The sequence below is a fragment of the Mauremys reevesii genome, linkage group 12 (genome assembly GCF_016161935.1).
Source record: "Mauremys reevesii isolate NIE-2019 linkage group 12, ASM1616193v1, whole genome shotgun sequence".
Taxonomy (NCBI): domain Eukaryota; kingdom Metazoa; phylum Chordata; order Testudines; family Geoemydidae; genus Mauremys; species Mauremys reevesii.
This window is the reverse complement of record NC_052634.1, coordinates 5303613-5330747: the sequence shown is the minus strand read 5'-3', so window position 1 is coordinate 5330747 and position 27135 is coordinate 5303613. Positions and strand designations below refer to the sequence as shown.

General features: G+C 47.5%; 1 protein-coding gene across 13 annotated transcripts in view; it reads right to left on the bottom strand.

The window, feature by feature from the left end:
• Nucleotides 1-27135, bottom strand: part of LOC120375811 — a 371245-nt gene that overhangs the window by 56268 nt on the left and 287842 nt on the right. For 6 of the 13 annotated variants that reach the window (XR_005586796.1, XR_005586795.1, XR_005586804.1 and 3 more), the window contains one exon: nt 26238-26470. The exons of 1 other annotated variant lie outside the window; for it this stretch is intronic. Coding sequence is in view for 5 of the 12 variants with exons in the window: in XM_039496755.1 (XP_039352689.1) it covers nt 18517-18936; nt 26238-26470 (653 nt within the window). In the remaining 7 variants the exon portion in view is untranslated. Of the gene's footprint in view, nt 1-7749; nt 8397-18393; nt 18937-20387; nt 20489-24908; nt 25078-26237; nt 26471-27135 lie in introns of those variants that run through there. 6 more of the 13 variants (XM_039496756.1, XM_039496759.1, XR_005586801.1 and 3 more) reach the window with 6 other exon arrangements.

Sequence of the window (27135 nt, the reverse complement as noted above, 5' to 3'; positions counted from 1 at the left end):
CTTAATGCTGTTGAACCTGTCTGGCTAGAGAGCAATACCACTTTGGGGCCTTCCCAATGCTCTTGTTGGGGGCACTCTGTTTATGAGCTCCAAAGCACATTTTCTTCGGTGCTTTCAATCCCCTGGGATCAAAGAAGCCAGACAGAGCCAAGCTCCCCTCTAGCTGCTTCTAGGATATCAGCTTCTGTTCTACGTCCCGCACCAGGGGTCCATTGGCCTGGGTTCAACAGCATTATCGGGCCACTGGTAATCAGGAAGAAAGCAGGAGCCTGGAGGAGCAGCCCTCTTTGAATCCTCAGCTCCACCGGCTGCGGGGGACGGGGTGGGGGGAAGGGCAGATGGACGCAGTTGGGTCCCAGAAGGATACTGTGCATGGCTTATCGTCCATCTCTGCAGAACCACAGTCAGAGAACAACATTCTCCCTTCAGCTAATGGAGCCAGAAACCTCCTGACCAGGGTGGAGTTGAGTCAGGAAGGAGGGTGCCTCCCCAAAGCAATGCAGGGATGGCACCGGCCCAGCACAGGCAGCTGTGCATCTAATCCCTGTTCATGCTTGGAGCCCAACTGGGCCTCATTTATTTTCCCTTCAAGGGACAGTGCAATAGTTATGCTGATCAAAGGGCTCATTCCTCAGGCAGGGGACTCTGTGGCCCAGTGTTCATTATCCTTCACCTTTCCTTGCTGGCTGGAGTGTTTACTGCAGTCCTTAGCTCAGACCCTATGGACCAGTGAGCCATCTTGGTTGCTTTTGGTGCCATCTCCCGTCCTGGGTGCAGCACCTCTAGCCTGCCCATGTATATCGGCTGCCTGTGGCCCCGCTGCAATGGAGCGCACAGGGGCCTTTGCATGATCGCTGCTGGTGTCTCTGCATAACAACAGTCTAAGTCACTGACTTGCAAGTCAGCTGAGCAGATGGGCACGTTCAGAACTGTCTGAGTTTGTAGCCAGAGATCAACTGAAGGTCCAGTCTGTGCTCCACATTTCTGGCCTCCCCTCTCCCCCACGTCCTTTTGGTGTCTGGCAGCCAGTTACCATGGCGTTCCTTGTGGGCACTGGTCTCAGATCGAATGCAGTTTAGTTTTGAGGCCAGGGTAAGTGGACTCCCAAACCTTTTATGCAAGTCCTGCTACTGCTGGGTTTGCCTTGCAATGCTGGGCTCCTGGGTCAGCCCCTGGGGTCTGCCTCTGTTAGGGAACCCTCATTCCTAGTTAAGGTGAAAGTGCCGCCAAGCAACTGCCCTGGCAGCAGGTGGGCGAGGTGGAATGGGGCATAGTCCCTGGCAGGAATTTGTTCAATAAGCCCACCAGGTGGAGTGCTTTGTCTGAGACTAGAAGAACCAGGATTCTGGCTGACAGGCTTCCAGGTCTGTGAATCAGACTTGATTTACTCTAATCCAGAATGCCAACGCTGAGGCAGAATATTACATTATGGGACAGCCAGGTGGCTGGTCCTTATAGCAAAGAACAGAGTCCCATGCTATCTAATTAGCTAAGGGCATCTGTGTTTAACCAGCCACTCCGGTTACTCCACTGGGCTTAGCGTATCAGCTGGGCTACTTAGTGCTGCACTAAAGAAGGGCTTATCTGAGTGCAGCAGAGCCAGCAAAAACTGAATTTCCCAGGGAGATACAGACCCATGCACCACTCCCATGCACAAACATCACCCACACGTTCTATCTGCACATGTGCCATTCACAGTCAGACCTATAATAAATAATAATTGGAGATATACCAATCTCCTAGAACTGGAAGGGACCTTGAAAGGTCATTGAGTCCAGCCCCCTGCCTTCACTAAGAGGAATAAGTACTGATTTTTGCCCCCAGATTCCTAAATGGCCCCCTTGAGGATTGAACTCACAATCCTGGGTTTAGCAGGCCAATGCTCAAACCACTGAGCGATCCCTCCCTCTTTAGATGGGGTATACCCCCTCCTGCTTGAAGGCATGAGCCCTCTGACTAACAAAAATCAGGAAGAAAAATCCCATGGGGGGCCAGGTTATCCCAAAACTCCAGGGTTTCTTGCACCTTCCTCTCAAGCAATTAGCTCTGGCCACAGGCTGATTGAAAACTTCCTGTTCAAACTTTTTTTGATACAGAATTGGGTTTTTGACTAAACGAAATTCTGTGCAAAAAGGGCTATCCTTGAAAACTTCCAATTTTTCATTGGGAAATAAAAAAAACTGAAAATGTTTTGGATGAAATTGTTCCAGTTTTCAGCTGAAAACATTTGGATCTCAGCTACAAAGTCAAAATTTGCTAAAGACCTATTTTCCAGCCACTGCTAATCTCTCTCTCACTATCTACAGATCTCTGTAGATACACACACACCTCTCTATTCCGGCTGGTTTCCATTCTGCTTTTTCAAAGGGCTAAACCTCTTCATCTCAAATTTCAGGAAAAATAATGGTCAAGATAAGAAAAGGTTCATTCTATATCTATGGGCCACCACCTCCTCCTGGATTGGATCTCCACGTACTTTCCTACTTCCCCATTATTAGAGCCACTATTGCAGTAATTAGCGCCTCGCTTTTTCCTTTTCTGGGCTCTGCATTAAAGGGTGAATATGCAGAGGTAACAGCGAGGGCAGGCACTATTGTGGCTTGGTATAAAAAAATAGAGAGAGCATTTTGTTCAAACATTTGTCTCGAAGGAACCACATTTGTGGTTGCAACAGTTAACAAAAAAGATTCCCTCATCTTCCCAGTAGCTAGCTGCGTCTTGGCTGCGTGCTGCCTCACTGAAAGACAGGATTAGAGACTGAAGTTGCAGACACATAAGAGAAGATTTGTTCTTGTGTTAGCTGGACTGGAAGATATTGTTTGTGGGGATTGTGTTGCTTGTACATGGAATAGTCCTGCTTCCAAATTCTGTTGGCGATGTAGAAGAAAAACAATGTCGTGTCCCTCGTGAGATCTGACAGCAATGCCAGAACAATGCTTTGCAATAGCAGGGGGATATTGTTTTATATGGAGCTGCAGTGTCTGGCATTTCCTTTGCTGCAAATAGGCTAGAGCTCGAGTTATAATAGATTCAGTGGGCTCTATAGTTAGTTTAAATGATTCGTTTAACTGGGAAATGAAAATGATTATGATTTATATTACAGGAGGTACTTTGAGGTCCCATTGTGCTAAGAGCTGTACAAAGGCATAAGAGACAGACCGTATCTCAAAGAGGCTCCAAAATAGACACCACACACACACACACACACTGAGAAAGCTGGAAAACAAAATACTACGGGCCGGATCCTCATCTGAGCTCCTTTGACTATGCTGATTTACGCCAGCCACCAACCTGAGCATATACATCTATCCCAGTACATACTCCTTTCCATCCTGGGGAGGCTGCTACAGCTTGTGAGGCAATGCAGAGGGCTGCCTGAGGGAAAAATATGCATGGCAAATCTCCGGCAGCATGAAACAGGTGCGTTCCATGCAAGGTCCTGGGGGACAGATGAACTCTGCCGGTGGGTGTTTAGTTAAGGGCGAGTTGTAGTCGCTGGTCTGTACGTCTATCCCTACTTGTTAACTTTTGTCTTATACTTACCTCATGAGCATTTTTGCAGCAGGGACCGTCTTTTTGTTCTGTCTTTGTACAGCACCTAGCACAATGGGGTCCTGGCCCCCATTCCCATGGATTCCCATGTGCTCCCACTAATAGAAAATGGTGAAAACCAGCATAACACAGAATCCCCCCAATTCCATTTCAGTATTGGAGTCTGTTTGTTACAGGTCCTGGCACTTCATTCTGTAGTAGGGTGACCAGAGGTCCCAATTTTATAGGGACAGTCCTGATATTTGGGGCTTTTTCTTATATAGGCACCTATTACCCCCCACCTCCGTCCCAAATTTTCACACTTTCTGTCTGGTCACCCTATTCTGTAGCATGATTCTTCTCACTTCCTGGACTAGGGATGCCCAGCTGGCAGGTGACCCTGTGCTCTCCCATAAGTTCACAGCTCTCCACCAATAGGCAGACTCAGCTGCCGTCATCCCTGAAATGTGCCCGCTGGTTCAAATCCATTTTGTAGCCCGAGGCTCTATGGCAAATGCTGTTGCTGTGAAGTGAAAGGGAAAGGGTGGCATCAGTTACCTGCCTGCAGGCCTGACACACAGAACCCTTCACGCTCAGGAATGTGGAGGTGTAGGGGCTGCTACCCACGGCCACAGCTCCTCCTCTCCCGTCTTCCAGCAGAAAGAAACGAATCCTGGATGGAATCCTCCTGCTGAGTACGATGCCTGCCACCACTCAGCTTGTTTATACGTGCCTCTGGTAAGAACATACTCTAGCAAGTCGGTCCTCCCTCCCACCAGGCAGGTGTGTTCAGCACAGGCTTCTCCTGGACCCTGGCACAACGACCCTGGGAAAGCTGTACACATGCATCCATCCTCCCTCCCCAGTGGGTTTCCCGCACCACTGTCGTCTTCTCCATTCTGCTCCAGCCTCGGGGGGCTTTGGGGTTTCTAAGATGCTAAGAAACGAAGGGGCACGTACAGCTCCATCTGATTACATGGACCCAGTGTAAGATCTGCAAGGAAAGTCAGCCAGCAGAGGCCAGCTGAATACGATCTCTCTCTCTCTCTCTCTCTCTCTCTCTCTCTCTCTCTCTCTCTCTGTGTGTGTGTGTGTGTGTGTGTGAGAGAGAGAGACTCCCCCGCAGAGACCAGCTCAGCACAAATCCCGCAGGGACATAGGGAGCCTCCCCTTTTAGCTCATCTGGGAGCTCTGCTGCTTACAGGCTATAAGAACATAGGGATGGCCAGACTGGATCAGACCCAAGGTCTATCTAATCTAGTATCATGTCTCTGGCAGTGGCCAGCAACAGAGGCTTTAGAGGAAGATGGAAGAAATCCTGCAGCAGGCAGTTTTGGGATAACCTGTTCCCAGGAAAAGTTTCTTTCATCAAGTTAGAGTGGGCTCGTGCCCTGAAGCATGGGGGTCTATATCCCAATCAGAACTCTTGTTTTTTTATTTCTTACTATTGTAAATAATAAATGACCACTTCTTTAAAAACAACTTTTTATACAGGCAAAGTTACAATAAAACGTTAACATACTACACTGTACATTCCTTGTTCTGGATCAGGTTAATATTCAAAGAACCTGGCTAAAGGTTCTGGCTTGCTGGGTGGGAAGCCATCCTCCTCTGAGTTCACTAAAAGAGGTGACCAAATTTCTAAATAGCTATCTTCTTTTTGGTGCTTCTCTTGTGTACCTATCTGGTATGAAAACTTTTCCATTACAAGGACAGTTCATATTTTAACATACACGATTCCTTAGGAGCAGGAGTCACATTTTCCCAGTAATGTGCAATACAAAGTCTAGCTGCTAACAAATACAAAATAAATTGATTTGTCATTCTGTTTAAAATGTAGACTCTTCACTGGAGCGGTACTGAAGCCTACTAAACTCTTAGCGTCAGTGGTATCTTGTGGCAATGAGTTCCACATGCTAATTGTGTATGTGTGTGGGGGGGAAAAGCAAGATTCTAAACCAAGTTTCAGTGACAGCAAGTTCAGTGAGTGGACAGGTTGCTTACATTAATGAACTAAGACCGCTCTAGTATCTTGGTACCAGCCAGCAAACACAGCATCCAATTTAGGAAACAGATGCATTTTGATAATGTTAGAATTGCAAGGTTTGTTAATAAGAAAATGACATTCCCCTCACCTTCCCCCAAAGTGACGTATCCGATGATGGTTTGGTCTGTCCGGATGAGAGCTGGTCAAAAATGCAGATTTGGAGACGATAAATGTTTTGCGAATTTGTGTCAATGTCCCAAATTTGTTTCAGTTAAAAAAAAGAAAAAAAGAAAAAATGGCCCCCAAACTAAAATGTTTTGATATTTCAATTCAGAATAACTTTTCGTTTTAAAAAATCCTTCAATTTTTAAAATAAAATTAGAAACATTTAAAAATGGTCAAAACTGAAATAAAACACTTTTTTCAACCCAAAACAATGTTTTTTTCCCCAACTTTTCAGTTCTCCGGAAATTTAAAAAAAAATTGTTGGGTTCGATCAGAAATGAATTTTTTCAACTATTTTTTGGAATTTCCCATGAGCCAAAGAAATGGTTATTCCCCCAGCTCTACACACAGAACAACAGTGTTTTACTGTCCCTATAAAAACCACTCTGCAGAGTCATCTCAAGAGCGCCAGGCCCTCTGACACGTAGCTTGCAATGTCACATACACACAACAGCACTGCCTACAGGTGAGGGAAGTTTGCGAGAAGTTTTTGATCAAGGCTGCAATTTTTCCGTGCAGTTCAATTACAATGTAAAATCAAGCACATTAAGGCTGAGGCTCTCAGGAGCTATTAATTCTCGAGAAAAGGATAATGAATCTAATAAAATTAGATTTTCCTGCTCCCAGAGGGCCCATGTGAATTATACACAAGGTATAGACAGCCGTGGCCCCATTTAAATGCATCATGTAGGCCTGAGGCTGACGGTAGTGCATAGTATGTCATAGGGATTGGTAGTGGAAAATCTCTGATGCTTTCATATAGAACCTTGTTTGAGCAGTTAAACAGACATTCTTAATGCCCGGGAGACTAGCGATCAGAAGGGAATATAAGATGAGGGTCTCTGCTACTGTTCTAAGCAGCAGAACCCATTATGAACCCTATGGGTGACCTCAGCTAGTTACTAAATCTATCTATCTACTGGTATGGCCAGCCAGAGCACTACAGGATCTGGGCATTTGGAAATAAAATGTTTAACTACAGTCACTAATTCGGAGCGGCAAACACACTCTGTGTTGAATAAGGTATTTGTGACAAAGGCAGTATGGGAGGAGCTCCAGCAACAGAGATTGTAAAGCAGCCAGTGCCCACTTGCACACAGGGCTGACACTTAGAAGCAATGCTGGAAGGGAGTATCGTTTAGGGGGCTGGTAGACAGGGCTCTTGCATCCTATTCTCTGTGGGACCCTGTAGTATGTCACGTCACTTTGCTGTGCCTCAGTTTCCCTAGCTGTAAAATAGGGGAAGTGCCTGAAAGCTGCAAAGACTGTGTGTAACATGCACTGGGATCCTCAGATGGAAGGAGCAGGATCCATACATGATATTCACAATTAATATTTCAACAAGATGTTGAACTCGTCACACATTCCTGTTTGTTTTGTCCTAAACTCTGGCATCAAAGCTTCCCAACCCCAACCCCTGAGAATTTCATTCCAGGAGCTGCTGTTTTAAAGGTTTCCTGCCAAAATCTTTCCAAGCAGATGCATTTTATAGTGGCAGAGGCAATACCACATACTGAGCTCACAGGACTTTGTCTGGGGCGGTAAGGGTCCCACAGAGGATTTTGCCAATAGCTGATGGTCTGTGCTAACAAAGAGGAAAATCCTAGCCAGTCACATGTTTGCAAACCAACTCAGATTAACCAGATTCAGTTTGAATTTTCACCCAAAACTCAGACCAGAGCTCCAACTTGAGACTGTTACTTCCCAGTTGGACAGCTGTAACTCCCACTGGGTCTAATGAGAGTGAGAGGACAACCATCCCCAGGGCTTTCAATTCTCCATTAAAGATCAGGGTGAAATCCGGGCTCCACTGAAGTCAACAGCAAAATTCCCATTGGTTTCAGTGGGGCCAGGATTTCACCCCAGCTTTCTTTAACTCCCACCCACCTCCAAACATCAAACCAAACCAAGCCTAGAGATGGATGCACAAAACTTTCTTGAAATACTCCTGCCATTATGAAATGAGGCAGCAGGCTCAAAGCCATGTCTGGAAATGAGGCAGCTGTCTGTTTTTCACTTTGCCCCAGTGGCCTGGGCTGTTTTCAAAGCGGTGAGAACTGGTGGAAGTGGGGATGTCCTTCTCCCATGTTTGCTGGTTTATCCTGTACAGCTAATTTTTGATGCACAATAACCTTCTTGTTACGCTGTAGGGACCTAATCCAGCGCACATGACAGCCAAGACAAGGATCCTATCAGTTTCTCTGTGGGTTGGATGAGACCCCTAGAGGCCCAGCCACAATTGGGCAGACAAGCCCCCATTTTTGGTTCCTTGGACTGGGGGAAGAGATAGTAAGTTCACCTGAGCTACTCAAAGGGGTTGGTTGCAAGCTGATGCTCTGGAGAAGCCAGAAACACCTGCTATCAGGCAGAGCCAGCTCCTGCTCACAGGAGTATCTTTGGTGCCAGCCATCATCGCCATATGTAGGAATGTGAATCGCATTGCCGTTATAAAACCGCTCGCTCTTTCCTCTTTTTCTCTCACGTGGAATCTTTGGACTTGGCCACATGCTCAGTAGCTGCTGGGAAGCCAGCTCTGCTCCCTGGCCCCGGCTCCTTACATACTCCTGGGTCCGGACTAGTTTGCGGGAATGAAGATTAATGACTGCTGCTCCGTGCCTTCTGATCCACTTCATAGCACCATCTGTTGCGTGTGCTTGGGAAGGGATTAAAAACCAAGGGGAGTGGAGAGAAGACACCAGCTTAGAAAGGGAGAGTGGAATAAAACAAGCCTGCCCCTAACCATCAGACCTTACCCATACTATGAAAATAGAAAGCATTCCCCAGGCAGAAAGTGTTGTCAAGACAGAGATAAGGCTGCGACTTTGCTCCTAAAATCTCCACTGGGCGAAATGGTGCAGCCTCTGCTCAGACCCCATCCCCTCACCTCTGGTGGCTGTCAGAGAAATGGAGGTTGCCTCCTTGGTAATAGAATCAGAGAGCTGACGCTTATACAAGACAAGGAGGACATCCGGACAGCCTCTGGGAGGTTCTAACTAGAGCTGGGCCAAACAATTTTTTGAGTTGAAAATTGGGTTTTTGATTAAAATTACATTTTTGGCCAGGAAACATTCGTTTTGGTCAACATTTTTCAGGCTTTTCTTGAAAAACAAAACATTGGAGGAAAAAAATACAGTTTTAAACAACTGGAAATCAGAACTTTTGGCGGAAACCTGAAAAATTGCCTGACAGATTTTCATTTGCTTTGAAATTTTATATGACAAATAAAACACATGTCCCAACCAGTTCTAGCTCTACCACTCAGCTCCTCTTCCTGGCACATCCTAAACTGACCCATGTAAACTTTAACCACGTTGGGTAGCCTATGGAAATTTAAGCATTATCTTAGACAAGATGCTTGTCACAATGATAGCTACCTGCCGCTGTGGCCTCTAAATGCCCCCATCCAATTCATACCCACCCAGCTATTCTATGTTCTGGGGGTAGAGCAGATATGAGTGGTTAGTTATGATCTATTCTGGGAGGGTGCTTGGGGCATGGTAGAATCTGGAGCTCCTATGTGTAGGGTGGGACACAGATGAGGTTCTGTTCCAGATCAGAATCTATAAAGATGGTGATCATCAATTATGTGCAGGAGCTAAGCCTTGTGTCCAGGTCTCAACATAAATACACGGTAGGGGGTATGCGTGAACAATCCAGACTTACTATTGGGCCGGCACGTTGCTCTCATACAAACATCTACCGTGGATGGCTTTGAGCAGGTGTCTGAAAATTCGCCCTGAGAAATATGGTGTGTTGAAGAGCAGTAGCCAGTCAGAGAGAGGCGCAATGAGAATCTGTCAGTATCAGAAGGGTGTCAACACTAAAGAGAGAGAGAGGTGCTGTACAGGGTGTGTGAGAGAGAGAGAGAAGGAGTGTGTGTGTGTGTGGTCTGACTTGGAGTAACAGTCAGAAGTGAAGAAGGAAACAATTTAGGCTGAATATAAAGGAAGATTCATAGATTGGCCAGAAGGGACCATTAAATCATCTAGTTTGACTTCCTGTATAGCACAGGCAATAGATTTCACCTAGTTAATGCTGTATTGCGCCCAAAGCGTAACTTCCAGAAAATCATCTCCGGTTCTGATTTGAAGACTTCAAGAAATGGAGAATCTGCCGCTTCCCTTGATCGTTTGTTCCAAGGATTGATCACCCTCACTGGTAAAGCCAGCCATTCCGTTTAGAAATAAGGCACACATTTTAAAAAATGTCCACCCATTACTTCTTGTTATGACTGTCTCTGCTAGATTGAAGAGCCCTTTAATAGCCTGTATTTTCACTCTGTGAAATCACTGGTACCCAACAAACAGGCCACCTGTAGATCTTTTTGATAAGGTAAACAGATTTAGCTCCTTTAGTGTCTCACTGGTGGGCATTTTCTCTAGCTTTTGAATCATTTTTTCTGGCTCTACTTTGCACCTTCTCCAAATTTTTAACATCCTTTTAAAAATGTGGACACCTCAACCGGACATAGAATTATCTCTGAACAATGTCTGTGGAATTGTTTCTCAAAAGAAATGGCTTGGCGTTCCACCTCCTGGATCATTTAAGACTAGACAGGAGATAATACTAGGATATGCATCGTACGGTACAGCTCAGCACAGGCCTTCCTCCCCTCCAGCGTGGGGTGGACAAGATGGGACCCCCAGAGGTCTTTTTGTATTTTTAAACTATTATGATCCTGTGTTAAAACGCGGACGGTTTCCCCTTGGGTCTAATAGAAAATGTGGACAGCACAGAGAGTGCTTGATTAAATTGTAGACAGTGTCTGGTTGGTCCAATGTAAAATGTAGCCTGTACTTTAGTGGGTCTGGTATAAAAGTAGACAAATTCTGCTCAGTCCAATATCAGGTGCAGCAATTGTTCTAGCTGGTCGAAAGAGAAGTGCAGACAATGTTCCAATGGGCCCAGTATAAACGTAGGCAGAGTTGCAGACAGTCCAGTATACAGGGACGCAGCACTCCAGTCAGCCCAATATACACATAGGTTGAGCTCCATTCAGTCCAATATCTATATAGGCAGCACTGCAGTGTCTGGGAATCTTAGTTAACAAGTAACCTACTGGAAATGTAGAACGAGAAGGAAAGTGGGTTATTTCCATCCTGCAGTACTCAGTTCTGGGGGGGTTTGGACATAAGCTAACAGAATGCTGCATGCGTACTAGCAAGAGCTATATAAATAGAGAATTCTTTGATCCTGAAGCACTGAATCTCTGTGATATAGGATATATCAGCACAGAGGCTAATAAAACAGTGAGAGATCAGAGGGCCAATTTCAGGAATTCCTGCCCTAGGAGCACAAGAATTCTGATCTAAATCAGACATGAGGGAGGTGTGTGTGTGTGTGTGGGGGGGGGGGGCGTTGTTCCAGCAAACAATTAAAATCTGGAGATTAGTGCCTGCCAGGTCCCAGCAGGAGTTTGGAGGGCTAGGTAACCTCCATATCAATATATCTTTATGAGAGCATTTACCTCCTGGTGCTTCAGATGCTCTCCAGACACTCTGAGAAATATATATTAAGAAGTAAATAATTTGTGCTATTCCAAACAAATGAGTCCCCGCCTCCCATCCTGAGATCAGGGCTGTGGGCATTTTAACTGGAGAAGCATTGGGTTTTGTGATGTTCATGGCAGAATTACCTGTAAATATCATCACAAGCCTTGGGGAGACTGGCTGAGGGGATGGTGGCCCTGCCAGCGTTTGGTGGAGCTGGCTAGGGCTGTGGCAAACATATCCATGTGGATTTTTTTGGGTGGGAAACCTGATTTTTCCTGGTGTGATCCAATTGGTTATTGAGAGACACAGCCTCCTGTTTGTTCTTGTGGGTGACCAGTGCAGCAGACGAGCTGCAGGAAGCCTAGACGAAGGCCAGAGGTGCTCAGTGAGCTCTGCAAAGATCAGGGGGTGGGGAAGAGGGAAAGGGAGTAGGACAGAGCAGAATTAGGGGACTAATTGCCTGTGACACTGAGCAAACTCTGTTTGGATGATTGAAACATGCAGTGAAAATTTAGCCCTGCCACACTGATATCTATGGAGAGAGAGCATGTTGCATTGTCCCTTTATGTTCATGTTTCCTCAATAAAATTCACGCTGTAACTTTAGTGATACTAAGCAGGCAACAATAGACGCTTCGGGGTGGGTGTAGGGGGGGGGGTGGATCTTGGCATTCTCTCTTCTACAACTGTGAACATCTGTATTAATGCCCAATTACTGGTACACTGAGCCTTGCAGGAAACTGACAATCACTTGGATTCTCACTCCTTAGAAGAAGACAAGTGGAAGGGATCTACCCCAGGGGAATGCCAGAGGGACAATGCCTTGGGCTCAGCCCCTTTAGCCACTGGGTGGCACTGTTGCTTCAGAAGAATACTGCGGGAGCAGCATTGATCTGGGAGTTAAAAAGGTGATCAGCTTCCAGTGACAGAGGTTCTGAAATGACACTTTTGCCAGCTTAATAAGTCACTTCTGCTGACTCCTTCTGTCACTGATAAAAGGCACATTTCATGCAATCATGTGGAGTGAAGAATGGTATATGAAGCTTCAGTTTAGTTTTGCCGCCTAAGAATCATATGGTACTGTATCATCGCTAAATTAGAGACTACGCCCACACAAACCAAACTCATTTGGGAGGGATTATGCTCCTGATGGTTACTCCAGCCTCTGAGCAGAAACTAAGTGCTGAAGCAAATCTCCTTCCTTTCTCTTGGATATTTCATACCATACCACGACTATTCAGTTCTTCTGCGATGCTCTCCAGATAAAGATGTGTGTCAGGGCATGTGTCGCATGGTTTGGACAAGATAACATAAGAATGGCCAGACGGGGTCGCATGGTTTGGACAAGATAACATAAGAATGGCCAAATGAGCATGGGGTAAGGGAGAGGAACAAGCGGGAAGCCTCAGCTGCTCTCAGCTACTCTTCCGTTTGGTTTCAATCCTAGCAAGTTGGGTTGCTAGCAGTAACAGCGCTGATGTAAGACATGGCTATCAGGCATTTGACTTGGCATCCCGGGCCATTTCAGTCCATCTAGCCCAGTATCCTGTCTTCCAACAGTGGTCAGTGCCAGATGCTTCAAAGGAAATGAAAAGGGCAATTATCAGGTGATCCATCCAGTCCCAGATTCCAGCAGTCAGAGGTTTAGGAACACCCAGAGCATGGGGTTGTGTCCCTGACCATCTTGGATAATAGCTATTGATGCACCAAGCCTTCAGGAACTTATCTACTTTTTTTTTAACCCAGTTATACTTTTGGAGTTCACAATGTCCCCTGCCACCGAGGTCCACAGTCTGACTGTGAGTTGTGGGAAGAAGCACTTCCTTATGTTTGTTTTAAACTTGCTGCCTATTAATTTCACTGTATTTAAGGTGGGAGTGTACTATGGATATATAAAATGGCATTATGATATTTTCTCCCTCATATCCTCTGCAGTGAAGACTGATGCAAAGAATTCATTTAACTTCTCCAGAACAGCCTTGTCTTCCTTGAGTGACAACCATTTTAGTGACAATCACTTTAAAGCCCTAGGCAAACTGCCATTCCACCTCAGTCATTCAAAGGAGTCCTTCTGCAGCCCATAATAGGGACAATCTGGGGCTCTGTCAGGCTGCTGGCAGGAGAAAAGCAGATCACACCCGGGAAAAGCTCATACATCAGCCCTTCATTTCTACAATCACTATAGGATCCCGTGCACACCAGCTGGGAGCTCTTTTCAGGGCCAGCTCCAGCTTCTTTGCCACCCCAAGAAGCGAAGAGAAAAAAAGAAATGAAACAGAAAGGAAAACCCGATTGAGCTGCCGCCGAAGTGCTGCCGAAGAGGAAGAGACGGAGTGAAAGACCCGCCGCCGAATCACTGAAGACTAAAGCGGAGTGCTTCAGCTGCCACCAAAGTGCCGCCGAAGACCCGAACGCCGCCCCTTTCTATTGGCCACCCCAGGCACCTGCTTCCTGCTTCCTTCGCTGGTGCCTGGAGCCGGCCCTGGTTCTTTTGCAAGGTTCCTCTGCTGGCTTTACTAGCACTAGGTGCTCAAAGTGCTTTGCAATCATTAGTGAATGGAACCTGTTGTGTGACCCTCCCCTCCCCACCATTGAGGTCCTTGTCACAAGCACCATACTTGATCTAAGGACTTGAGCATATTCTTGCTTCTGAGCCCATCAATGCTGCTAACTAAATGGCCAGTGGGACCCAGTGGGGCAAAATGTGCTGCCCACTGCCAACCCTTACTGACCTAGGACGAGTATACTGAGGCAGGGCTCCCACAGGTGACAGTCCCTGGGCTTGTTCTTGGCTCCACTGGAGCCAATAGGAGATTTTGTTTCATTGGCTTCCATGGGAGCAAGATTGAGCCCACCAAGAAGCTAATTTCTATCATCAATTATCGCCATGATCTCAATGGAAGCACCTTGTTTTTTTCATAGTTTTCTTTCTGAGTCGATTCCTTGCTGGGCTCAAAACCCTGGAGGCCTCTACTCATCCCAAGAATGAGTAGCGGGAAAGGCAGCAGGAAAGCAAGCCTCGTCCATTCTTTCCTCTCAATGTGCCTCACCCCTGGCCTGCAGAGACCTCCTTGTCAAGGTCGGAAGGGAGTTCAGTCACCTTGGCTTACTCAGGAAGACCTTGGCCTCTCTGTTGAGACTGCCAACAAGAGGGGGTCAGTTAGTGCCAGTGGAGATCTGGACACCCATTCCAGTTGGAAATGGAGTGAGACCGATATAGCCAGCAGCTGGAACTCAGAGCATGGCAGGGGATATACAGAGCACAGGAGGCAAAGATGGTTGAGGCTGAGCTGGAAAGCCTATGTTGACAGCTAGAGGGGCAGTTTTATCAGCTACAGGGTGAAGATCTCCTTATTTGTGGTCACTTAAACATTTCAGGAGAGAATCAAAGTAGAGTTATAAGAAAGACCCGGTTAGCTCTAATTAGGTGCCTTAATCAGAACTTCAACAGCGAGGACGTTGCTAGTTTGGAAGATCAGGGCATGCCTCCGTTGCTGGACCCCAGGGACGGGATGGAGCAGATAACCACCCCATCTGTAGGGAACAAAATACTAGAGAATCCAATCCCAGTGGGAGAAATGAAAGCAGCACGAGCTCTGCACTATGCTCCTGCTAAAGAAAGATTGCACAGCGACAGGACAGATTGGAGGTTTGAACTGGAAGGATGGGTTGGGATTGCCAAGTCTGGCCCATCAAATAGAAACAGGACTATGAAGGGGCTAATGAAGGCAGTGGTCACAGCAATTTGAGCTGGAACGTCTTTGGAGCGACGTGGAAGGAAATAGTACCATGATATTACTGAATTTTGAGATCCTACTGTCAAGAGAAGGGTCAACGGAACTCTATCGTAATCTTGCCAGTGCCGCCCAGAGTCCCCCAGATGCAGTCCCCAGTTTTCTAGGAGCAGGACTGGTCTGACAGTTCAGCAGATGATATACAGATTCAGTTCCTTAGTCCTCAAGGCCAGAATAAAACTGTGCCAGTTGACACTGGTGAACATCATCTGGAGGGCAGCCTATAATCACCTCAATAAATCCAGGTGCTGATGCCTATTGTCCAGCTACTGCAAATGACTCCCAGACTGCAAGATTAATTGCTTAAGAGATCTTGTCAGATTTAAATGGTTAATTTGAAGTATAGGCGTATCTCAGTCATTACACGTTTTGTGGCAGAGCTCTGACCTTGCTCCCATGGGTTCTGCGCTTCCAGGCGGTTTATGCTGCCTCAGTGGCTCACTGTGACCCTCCACGTAGCCCTTCCCTCTCTAGGGCCAGGGTTACAGTCTACTGAGCCCTTTTCATCATAGGCCTGCAAGGAGGTTGGTGAGAGAACTCCCACCGTCTCTGTTGTCCCTGGGGGCTTATTTCAGAACAGTTTAGTCTCCTGTCCTGACAGGGGCCTGACTTCCCCTCCCAGGAGATGTTCCTGTAGTGGTGGGTTGGGGGGAACCCAGTCTCATCCTTTACTCCAGGTTCCGGCCCAGGGACCCCAATGGTAGCAGCTGTTGGCAGCCGACCTTTCACTGCCAGAGTTGCTACATTTCCCTGGGCCACTTCCCCACAGCTCTCCTGCTTCTCCCTTCTTCACCCTTACCTTAGGGCTCCCTTAACGATGGTTTGAGGGTGTCTTCAGTAACCAGCCCTTCAGCCGCACTTCCTCTCCTCTGGCTCCCTGGCTCCCCTGCCTGACTGGAGTGAGCCCTTTTTATAGTATCAGCAGGGCCTTAATTAGAGTCAGGTGGTCACATTAACTTAATGGCCTCACCTGACTCTTTGCAGGTTAATTAAAGTCAGGTGTTCTCATTAGCCTGGAGCAGCCCCTGCTCTGGTCAGTCAGGGAACAGAAAACTGTTAATCCAGTGGCCAGTATATCTGCCTTCTGCTATTCTGCTGTACCCAACTGGCCTGGGTCTATCACAGTTTATGATGCAAAATCGAACTCATGGCCCTAGAAGTCTTGGTTCTTGGACAGTGAAGGATTTGTTCATGTTGGAACCAAGTAAAAGCTTTATAACCAAGAAAGACTCACCTTTAATGCTGGGAGTGTGGGGACGACATTTAAAGTTGCAGGTGGCAGGGGTATGAAAGGCCTACACAAAAGGGAGTGCCCAGGGTTGAACCTTTTGGTCAACCTTCCCAGTACGTTCCCCAGAGGGGGTCATTTTTAAGACACTCAGCCCCCTCATTGGCTGGGGTTGCTGTGGTTTGTGGGGGACATTTTGTTTGGAGCTCTGTTTTCGCACAGAACTCCAAGTCTGCTCCATGTTACAGGCATCTCCAGTTTATATGGCCTGAGATAATATAGAACCCTGTGTTTCCACGTTTTGAAGTGTGTTACAATTTCACACAGCCCAGTGAATAGCAATCAGATGGGTAGCAACTTTCAGACACGACTGACCTAGTTCAGACTCACACCGGTGAACCAGCGTGCTCTAAAAGCTTGTGCTCCAGCAAGCATAAAGCTGCCCCACATCCCATAGGGCACAGCTCTTGCTGTCTCCCCGACAGAGACAGGGACCAGCTGTAGTGTCTGAGACAGAGACTGTAGCCGGGCTGGGCTACCGCAGCCTTAGGGCTGTGCTTACGTCATACATTATTTCTTCTTGTTAAATAAATACGTTATCTGGAAACCTGCCTCAGTCATCCCTGAAATACTACATTGGAGGAGGCAGGCTCCCCGCCCCAGGCTTCTCATACTCCCCTGCTCTCCCCCAGTGCTTAAAACACCAGATAATGGCTATGTCTACTCTGCAATTAGACACCAGTGGCTGGCCCGAATCAGCTGCCTTGCGCTAAAGGGCTCAGGCGAAAAGGCAGTAGATGTTGGGGCCCAAGAGCTCTGGGACTGTCCCACCTCGCAAGGTCCTAGAGCCTGAGCATCTGTACGGGAATTCAACAGCCCCTTAGCCTGAGTGCGCTGGCAAAGGCCAGCCGCGGTTGTCTAACTGCACTGTAGACATACCCATTAGGTCAGAGCCAGCAGGGATCCTCATGGTCAGCTAGGGGTCTGATCTCCGGCACAGCACAGGCCGCTGATTGCTGCATCTAGCCCCATAGCTTGTGACTGATTTTAAGCCTCCAGTTGATGGTGGATGCAGCACATCCCTTGATAAGTTGTGCCAGTGGGTAACTACTCTCACTTAAAAATTGGCACCTTATTTTCACTTTGAACGTTTATGACTCCAGTTCCCAGCCCCTGGATCTTGGAATGACTCCCTTGATTTATTTCTCGGTTACATCTTTCCCGGGTTCTCCCCAAAGATCCTGTGCAGCTAAATATGTGAACACCAGCAGCGAAAACAATCCCCCAAATTCACAAGAGGGCCAAAGTCATTCCTGTCCTGCAGCTCTGCTCTGAGAGTGTGTCTAGGATCTCCCTGGGGTGAGCGAAGGTGCTGACAGACCCTTTGGGAGTAGCAGTGCTGCAGACTAGAAAGCATCACTGTAATTACTGTAATTTGAATGCCATCATGGCGAGGTAGGGACATGCCAGCAATTTAGGAAAGGTCAGCGCTGAGTGGGACTGATTACACCTGCGGAGAAGAGAGCATGGGGTAAGGGAGAGGAACAAGTGGGAAGCCTCAGCTGCTCTCAGCTACGCTTCCGTTTGGTTTCAATCCTAGCAAGTTGGGTTGCTAGCAGTAACAGCGCTGATGTAAGCCATGGCTATCAGGCATTTGACTTGGCATCCCGGGCCATTTTGGTTAAGATGCTAGGACAACACAAGTTCAGCCTGGCATGCACAGCTGGATGGGGCGTCTGAAAGAAGGCATGGATTTGGGCATGGACGAAGGGGTGAGACTTGCACGGAGCCCAGGAAGGTGGAAAGCGTGGTGGAGAGGAGAGGGAACTCAGATGGCAGACACCTGTCTGCACCAAGTGCCCCTTCCCGGCATCTGGCATGCCTCTCTGGCTGGGGGAAAGTCCCATTGCAAGAGGATTTGCTGCAGAGGGGAAAGGGAGCATTTTGGATCCCATGGGTGCAGGTAGGAGTTTGGCTTCATGGATTTTCAAGTTAGGGCCCTTTATGAAGCAGGGTTACTCCTTGGACGTCATTCAGTCATTATTCCCTTTGAACAGCTCTGGGTTTTTAGTCATCTTTATTCTATTTTTCTTCCCAGGCCACTTGTCCTTGGAACAGTTGGAGCATGGCTGTGCGTCCACCAGCATTCTGGGTGCGTAAATGCCATATGCAAGTTATCATTGCTCACTGCTACTGCTACAATGACTGCAACACGCTATCATACAACTGCCTGTATCCTCCCAGACAATGAGCCAGGCAATTACCTCTGGCTGCTACGACTGCACTGCCAGCCCTGACATTCTCTGGTGCATTGCAGGGGCTTCGGACCCCCAGGCTCTGAGCTCCCTCTCCGACTCATTGCATGGCAGGAGTGGAGTGCAGCTGGGAGACAGTGAGCTATGGAAAATATCAACAAGGGTTGGGCTTTGCTTTTCACTCCTCTTTTGAGTCTGAGCTGATTAATGCAAAAGGGAAATGCCTGAGAAACACCAAGCAGAAGATGAACTGCAAAGAGAATGGGAAATGACATCTCCTTGAATTGTGCTCTGTAGGCTTGCTGCTTGCCATCCCTTAGAGTCGATCTGAGGTTCCCTTTGCAGGTGGATGGGAGGAGGGGGAATTTTGCATGGGACCCGACTAACAGAATGATGTTGACAAAGTCCGAGCAAGAGATGTCTCCCTGGAACAGAAGGAGGGAGAGGGAGATGGATGGAAAGACTTTGTGTGAGATCAGCAAATGAAAAGTCAACCACTTGACCTGCTCTGAACTTATTTCAGATCCATCAGGCATAGTGAAAATTGAGACCATAACTCAGACTGCTTCTATTGGTCACATTACCATTTCCATTACACTGGGCTGTTTATCTTAATTGGGCCTCAGCCTGTCCTGGGACTAATTACCAGGTCACGCTGGCCCAACGTTAAGGAACCAGAGTTTTTTCTTTTTTTCTTTTCAACCACCTGAAAGTCCAACTCCTGGCCACATTTCTCCAAGGGCTGCCATCTCCCTACCCTGCTGCCTATCCTCCAAGGCAAGTGAAGTACTGAATGCCACGTCCACATCAACCCACCTTGGTACTAGTGTGATTATTTGCATTACAGACTGTCTAGAGGTTCTCTGATGCTGAACAATGGGCTCCGCCCTGAGGAACTCACACTCTACAAAGACAAAGGAAGGGTTCTGATCCCCACTTCACAGAACCGAGGCACTCGGGGATTCAGTGTCTCACCCCAGGTACCACAGGACAGGGTAGCAGAGCTAGGAACTAGACCCAGATCTCTCCTGAATCCCAGTCCAGTGCCTCAACCATGAGACCATCCTGCCTATCAATAAAGGGTAAAATTTTCCACAATGCCTAGGTGGTTTAGAGGCCTACTCTGCCAGTCTGCTTAAATTTCACGCGGATGTGCCACATCACCTTCCATGTACATATATATATATTTTAAAATATAAGCATCCATCTTGAAGGTGACACAGAAAAAGGTGGGTTTGCAGGAGAGGGGAGCGGTTTGGGGAACAAAGGGCTGTGGGTCATACTAGTCAGAAGTAGCAGTGCAAGAGAAATTGTGGTTAGGCACAACTCTGACTAAACACAACAAAGTTATTTCTCTCCTCTCCTTGGACTCACTTTTAATTCCTTTCTCCCCAGCAGAGAACACAACAGCAGGTATAACTGACTAGCAAAGTGTGTGCTGCAGCCGCCTGTAGTGGCTGCTCCACTAGATGCTAATAGCCTACTATAGCTGCCTGCTAATGTACTTTCTTCCTTTAGCTCCAGTGGGATCACACAGGCCCTAGATTCAATTTATAACGATGACCCAAGCAGTGGAGTTGTTAAAAAACTGGTGCCAGACAGGGACTTGACTGCAGGTACATTTAAGGCTACTGCAGTGCTTACTCTTATGGGAGGATGCTGCTTAAGGATGTAGCCAGGACAGTGTGGAATGAGGAATGTGGAATGCAAAGCTGCCTGATACTTGGTTCATAGCATTTTTTTGTGAGCCCACATTTCTTCCTCAAGCTCCTTTTGCCAGAGGATTCTCTGAGGCTTTTCACCCATTTCTTACACCATGGATAGATAGGTATTGATTTAACAGTCTGCCTGGCAATTTAATACAGCTGATATTTACTAGCTGAAATCCAAATGCCGCAGGTAGGAGAGGAGGTATCCAAAGACAGAAGATCCATCTCTGCCTGTCATGCCATGGAGCCTGGCAAGGTAAAGGGAACTCTAGAACGCAAAAAAACACAATGGAATTTGTGGTCAGCTCATCAGGTCTTATTTATGTTGCTAAACAATAAATATAGATATGGCCTCATTTATTTGTTTGCATGTTTCTGGACCTTTGCTAAATTGTGGCGCATCAGTTGAATGCAGTGTCAGGGCTTTCTGCCTGCACTACACTTCAGTCTGAAGCCTCCTGCGGAATAAAACAAAACACAGGAAGAGGAGGAATTCTGAGCGGCCAAAGGGGATTTTTTTTTTTTAAACCGTGAGTTAATTTATTGCCAGTTAACTCCAGGTAATTAACACCCCTGTAACGGCTCATCTGGACACTCTCCACATTTTTGTTTTAGGCCACACACATTTGTAGCATCAGTCTAGGATTTGTCTACACATAAAAATTAATCTGGAATAAGGTGGTGTGTGAATTTAAAATGGATTAACTACTGATTAGCTCCATGTGTGGTCACTCTGAATTGGCTTAATCCACCGGAAACCAAACCAAATTAAGGCCCTTTAATTCTGAATGAGAGGGTCCGTGCAGGGGTTTACTATAGTTTAACCGCTCTGGACAACCCCTGTAGACAAGCCTCTAGACTCATGCCCTGCCTATTACATGAGCTGCAGTGCCTAGACCCTGCCTGAGATGAACTGAGTCACTTCCACACAATTTATAGCTCATATCATTAATCAAGTGCCTCCCCTCAGTCTCAGAACGTCAGCGGGGCCTGTCAGGCAGCCGCGCCACGCAGGATGCTGTAATGACTTGTGTCACTTCTAGACACCTAATAAAAAGCCATTCTGCTCACTGAGCCAGCAGCACCAGTCAGGCTCAGTCACACACAGAACCCTGGGTACTAAGAGGTTGCTTGGAAGGGAGTACCTATGTAAACAAGCCAATGAGATCAATGCAGTTAGCAATTGCAAGCATCCTGCTGCCGATGGGATGTCGTTATCTCCCCACAGTCCTGGCCAGGGCAAGATTCTTGGGCACAGATCACATGCAAATCCAGTTCCAAGAGGTATCTTTCTTCATCAGATAGTGTCCCACCCAGGGCTCATAGGGAGTCTCCCATCGGCTGGTTTTCAACTGCACGTGTTCAGACGGGAGCAGCAGGGAGGGGGATTCATCACACACTTTTCTCTCCCTCCCTCTGCCTCTCACTGCCCAATCAGGAGACATTAGGACTGTGTGTGTGCAGAATACACCAGCCTAGAGGGGTCAGCACCTGCTCCATTGTTAACGGCAGCCAAACTCCTCCAAGCAGATGTAGCTGGAGGGGGGCTACCCCTCCCAGGGCTTTCAGTATTGTGTTTGAGCCGGCAACAGCATGCTCATCGGGGCCCATGCAGTGGTTAAAGTGATGCATGGGACTGCATGTTTCTTGTAACATTGACCGGGCTCAGAAGTGGTTCTTACGTTGGTACTTTACGTAAATCTGCTGAGGAAAAATCTCCCCTTATGTTCAGCACTTGAATGGTGACTGGAAAGGCTGCCTTTGGGCTCACTTGTTACAGTTGCTGCCCATGGACCATGAGGGCCCCGGCTGGGGTCTTGCTGGAGGTTTTTCATACATTCAGCGATTCCAAGGCTAGAAGGGACCACTGTGATCATCTAGTCTGATCTCCTGGAAAACACAGCCCAGAGACCTGCCCCCAAACAATTCCTAGAGCGGAGCTTTCAGAAAAACATGGCCAGTGATGGAGAATCCACCATGACCCTGGGTAAATTGTTCCCATGGCTAATTACTCTCACCATTAAAAATTTTCACCTTATTTCCAGTCTGAATTTGTGTAGCTTCAACTTCCAGCCATTGGCTCGTGTTAAACCTTTCTCTGCTAAAACATAGCAAGGTTAGCCTCCAGCTGGGGATTCCACTGGGTTAAGTCTCTTTCTAGTATCCGACCATCATGCATCCAGTAAAACACCATCATCTTGTACCACGCTGGTCAGTGCGGAGCCCAAGCCTGTTTCAATACACCCACGTGTGCATGTGGAGACAGTTCAGGCCTCTAGCAAGGAGGCATGGGCTGAACTCCAGGTGTCACTCATCTGCATCACAGCATCATCGCCGCTAAATCCTCCTCCAACATGGAGTGAGGGAAGGATGCACAAAGCTGGTCCCCCGCATCTCAGCCATCCCGAGGGGATTCTGAAACATCTCCTCCTACTCTGGAGACGTGGTGGGAAAAGTCTGCTCCTGATGAGAGAGCAGAGTAAACCCCCATCCTTGTCGTCTGGGAGGAGAGTGCTTTGTCCAGCAGAAACACTGCCTGCAGAACCTGTGCTGACCAGTTCCCTAAGTGTGAACTCGTCCCTTGCAAAGGGCCAACACAAGATTTAGGCAAAATAGGGCTTGAGTGGCAGCTGAGTAGTGTATAGGCCATGTACTGGCCTTTCCAAATCACCACAAACCCTGAGTCCAACCTGGCAGCCTCACCTGCCGAGATGGTGTGATTATCAGGATGCACCCTGCAAACCCCAGGAGCGGTGACACAACCCTGCGACTGACTCCCTGTGTGACTTGGGCTACTCACTTCACCTACCTGTCTTAGCTTCCCCATCTGCAAAAGGGAGTAAGAAATGCTTACTCACCACCCTCATGGGTAAGGTTTACATTGTTAGCATCTGCAGACTGCTCTCAACACACAAAAGTGCTGTATAAATACAACAGAGGCGTATTAAAGTAGATAACAGTCAGAATGGACAAGGTGTCCTCATTGATTCCCTCCTGCTTTCCTCATGGTGACAGCTGATTTTACACTCTCAAAACTGCCTGGGCATTAACCCTAGCGAGGGCAGAACATTGCCATTTATAACCTTGCTCAGGCCGGTGTGTGTGAAAGGGTTTATTTTGGAGCTGCAGCTGGACTGCAGGGGAATAGCATTATAGAAATTCATATGGCAATCTCCTATCAGGCCCCTCCATCACCTCTGCTTGAACATCCTTTTCAATGAGAAGGAAACTGCATTTATTTGAGGTCTTCGTGTCTATTTGATTTCCTCCTAAAGTACATCTATCTATTTCTCTCTTTTGTGGATTTAGGGAGGAATAACAACATCAAATGCACTAAGGACCACTAACGTCTTTAGACCTCAAGGGGGTTGGAGACCATTTCATCAGGCTGTGGCAGGAAAGGCACCTGTAGAATTGAGGAAACCTGTAGCGGTGGAATAAGGGGCAAAAATGCATCCGCTCTAATGGCAGCCAGGAAAGCAAGATGGAAACGCAGCAAGAACCAGTGAAACCCCCAGCGACATTAAACGTTCCTGTAAATCTCTTATGTGGCCTCGCATGCTAAGAAGCATTTAAAGAGAAAACAAGCAAGCAAATGGCTCGTGGCTCTGTATGTAAACTAAATACCTGCTTTGCCCTGTGCCTTTATAAACAGCTCAGGGAATGAAATGAGAAAACCGCAGCACGGGCAGAGAGAGGAGGCAGGTTAAAAATGGAAAGGGACCTTGCAATACAAGTGACACTACAGATTACACAGTCCGATAAACAAACATAAGGGCTGTTCAGTTCCACCAGTGGCAGCTGCCTGTTCCCAGCGGTCAGAGTTCTCAAGACACATTCACCAGGTCACCCATGAGAAAATGCAGGCAGGGTTTAGAAATGGGAGTTCTGTGGACCAAAGTGTATGGGAAAATGAAAGCAACTTCCTTCAGCCTTCATTTTCTTTTATGGGCAGGTGCTTTTAGGTGGACAAATACAGCAACAGTGTAGCTACTCTTAATCTGCACCAAAAGGGTCTGCTGTAATTAATTAGCCCTTCATTACAGAGCATTCAGATAATCCATGGGTAGCAATGCTGCTCCTGCAGTCAGGATTCTGCAGGTTTGTAGACATTCAGATGCTGCACGCCAGTTTTTGTGCTTCTTGGACAATGGAGAAAGGTGTCAGGAACTTAAATGTGTTTACATGGAATTGCATGTAAAGAACTACATTTTAAATAGCTCGTTAGATCCAGGGATTTGGGATCACTTGTGTAGTGACCTCTCTAAAGGGCATAGGATGTGCACGGGACATTTCAGACCTATGTTCTAAATGGGTGTGTACTTTTTTTTGGGGGGGGTGTGTGCAAATTTGGACCTGCAACTAATAGCAAGCAAAGATTTAAGGCTGTGGAGGAAGCAAGGGAGCTGGAGGTTGAATGAACTATTTCTATTTAACAGTTGCATCAGCACTGTAATGGGATTCAGTATCAGCTCAGCTCTGCTATTGAGAATAGCAAAAAGGGATTCTGAGAACTGAAGCAAGGCAGAGCAGGGCTTCAAGCCTTTGCCTGACCCATGTCCGAAATCCTTCGCCATGGTCCAGTTCCTTTCACACCCCCGCCCCACACAGAACCTGGAATAGCAACACAACAATCTCTTTTCTTGCTGGTAAGCGTAGAGTGAAGTGCAGCATGAGAAGCGGGCCAGGTACTTGCATACTGTGTCACTTCCTTTGTTCCTCTGTGCTGCTGGCATGGTAAGTGACCTGGGTGAAGGAATCTCCCCTGCAGAAAGGCCATGGCTGGAGAGTGTGCAGTGCGCAGCTGGGAATGTTTTCCAGCACTCTCATTTCCCGGGTGCAGTACATCCCCTGTGCCTTGATGAAAAGTATTTCCTTAAGTGTGGCAGAATGGCAGGAGTTCAGTAGGTCTGACTTTATCAGAGTCAGCCTTAGAACAAGGCATTAGAGAGGTGCTAACACCCACATCTCACCGGTTAGAGCTCTAGGAACCAGGTCAGCCTTCCCTGATCGCTAGCTGCCACTCAGAACAATGTGAATTGAGCTCATTCTATTGCTCCGAGGCATCCTCCCACGCAGGACCACTCTAAACAATGACTTTCTGTTCTTGATGCTAAGAGACCCTTCTATGTGTTTAAAGGACAGAGGGATAAGATTTTCAAAAGTGTCTAGGTGATTTAGGAGCCCAGGTCTCTGATTTTCAATGGGACTTGGGTACTTTTGAAAATTTGACACAGAGGCTCCATTCCTGGACTCTTAAGGGTTAGGGCCCAAATTTCAGTTATCCGGTCATTGAAATCTACACTGATTACCACGCCTGCCTATGCTGGGTCAGATGGCAGCTGGTGTAAATTGGCATTGCTCCACTGAAGTCATGATATCCTGTGGTTTTGAAGCCAATGGAGCAATGCACCAGCTGAGGATCTGGCCCAAGAATTAGGTGCTCAGATACCTTGGTGATGGGCATAAGAACCTGAATAGAATAGAATTAATCAGGAACCTGCGTGTGCAACCAGACAGCAAAATACAGAGCTAGTTATTTTCCATGCAAATGTCTAATTTGCATGAGGAATCACAGCCACTTCAGGGAGCAAATCTGGTGAGTGATTGTACCCATTGGGAGTATCTGCAGGTCTAGAAGCTGGCTTGGCTGGGGCTGGGACAAGGGCTGTGTCCACACCGCCATTCGAGCACTCTGGGGAAGCAGGGACCAGCAGCCTCAGGTGCCCTGGGGCTCAAGCTTAACTGGCTGCCCCAGCCAGAGAGGCCCAGATTGGCAGAGCCTGCTGAGTGCCTCGACTGGCTCAGGTGCACTATTTAAGGACATTGTCTGTATAAATAGGAGGATCCAGGGCTCACTGCTACAGACACTGCTGAATTCCCGATACCTCACTCCTGGCTTCTTAGCCCCAGGTTCCAGATCCCCCTGCCCTGCTCCTGGCCCTTCATCCTGCTGCTGCTCTCCTACCCCGACCTCCTTTCGCCTTCTGACTCATCGACTCCAACCCTGACCTTACCCTTCGGCATGACTCCAGCGCAGATTGTGGCATCCAGAGTCGACCCACAGCCGGGATCCCGACGTCGGTACAGTTCTGGCCTTTCCTCCGTGACTTCCACTTTCCACTGCCAGTTTCACAGCCACATGCCAGCCAGCGTGGCAGATCTAGAGCCTGGTCCGGACAGGCCTCTGAGCGAAAGCAGTGCCTCCAGTTTGGATGGAGACCTCGCTGGTGAACTTCAGGCCTTGGCACTGAAATTAACAAATGATGCGGTCAGATCTGGGGTCTGAGCTTGATGAGGAAACAAATATTATGGTGCTATCTCCACTAATAAAATCACTCATGCTGAGCCTCGGAATGATAACAGCACCCTGATAAGTGGCTTGATGTGTTTAGCCTGATGCATCAGTATCAGCACTGGTTAGCATGATGAAAGCTAAGCTACTGCAGTTGCTCAACATCTTTGAGAGCTTAGGGGGCTTTCAAGAGTCTTGGAACAAACGACTCCAATATTTCGAGAGCTATTCTGCTCAGCGTAGGAGTTTTGTGTGCCGTACACGAAGGAGAAATCTATCACAGTAGTTAACTGCACCACAGGGCAGGATCTGTGCTACAACACAAGCAGCGGCGATGCAAACTCCAACCCACTGCCGTACCCTAGCACTGACCCGGGGAGACTAGTGGAAGCTGCACTAGCAGGACTCAGTTCTGGGACCAACGGGATCCCATTGTGCAGGAACTGGCGACAATGGTTTGCAGAGTTATTGCAACTCAACTAAGTGTCGCCCAACACTTTATTTTACCTGATGCCTTTTTGCTGAGCTGCTCCCTGCTGCTATGAGACGGAGCAAGCCCTTTCACCCATCTCCCTTCTCTTCTGCAAACACTGCTGTTTTCAAATGCCCAGGATCTTCCT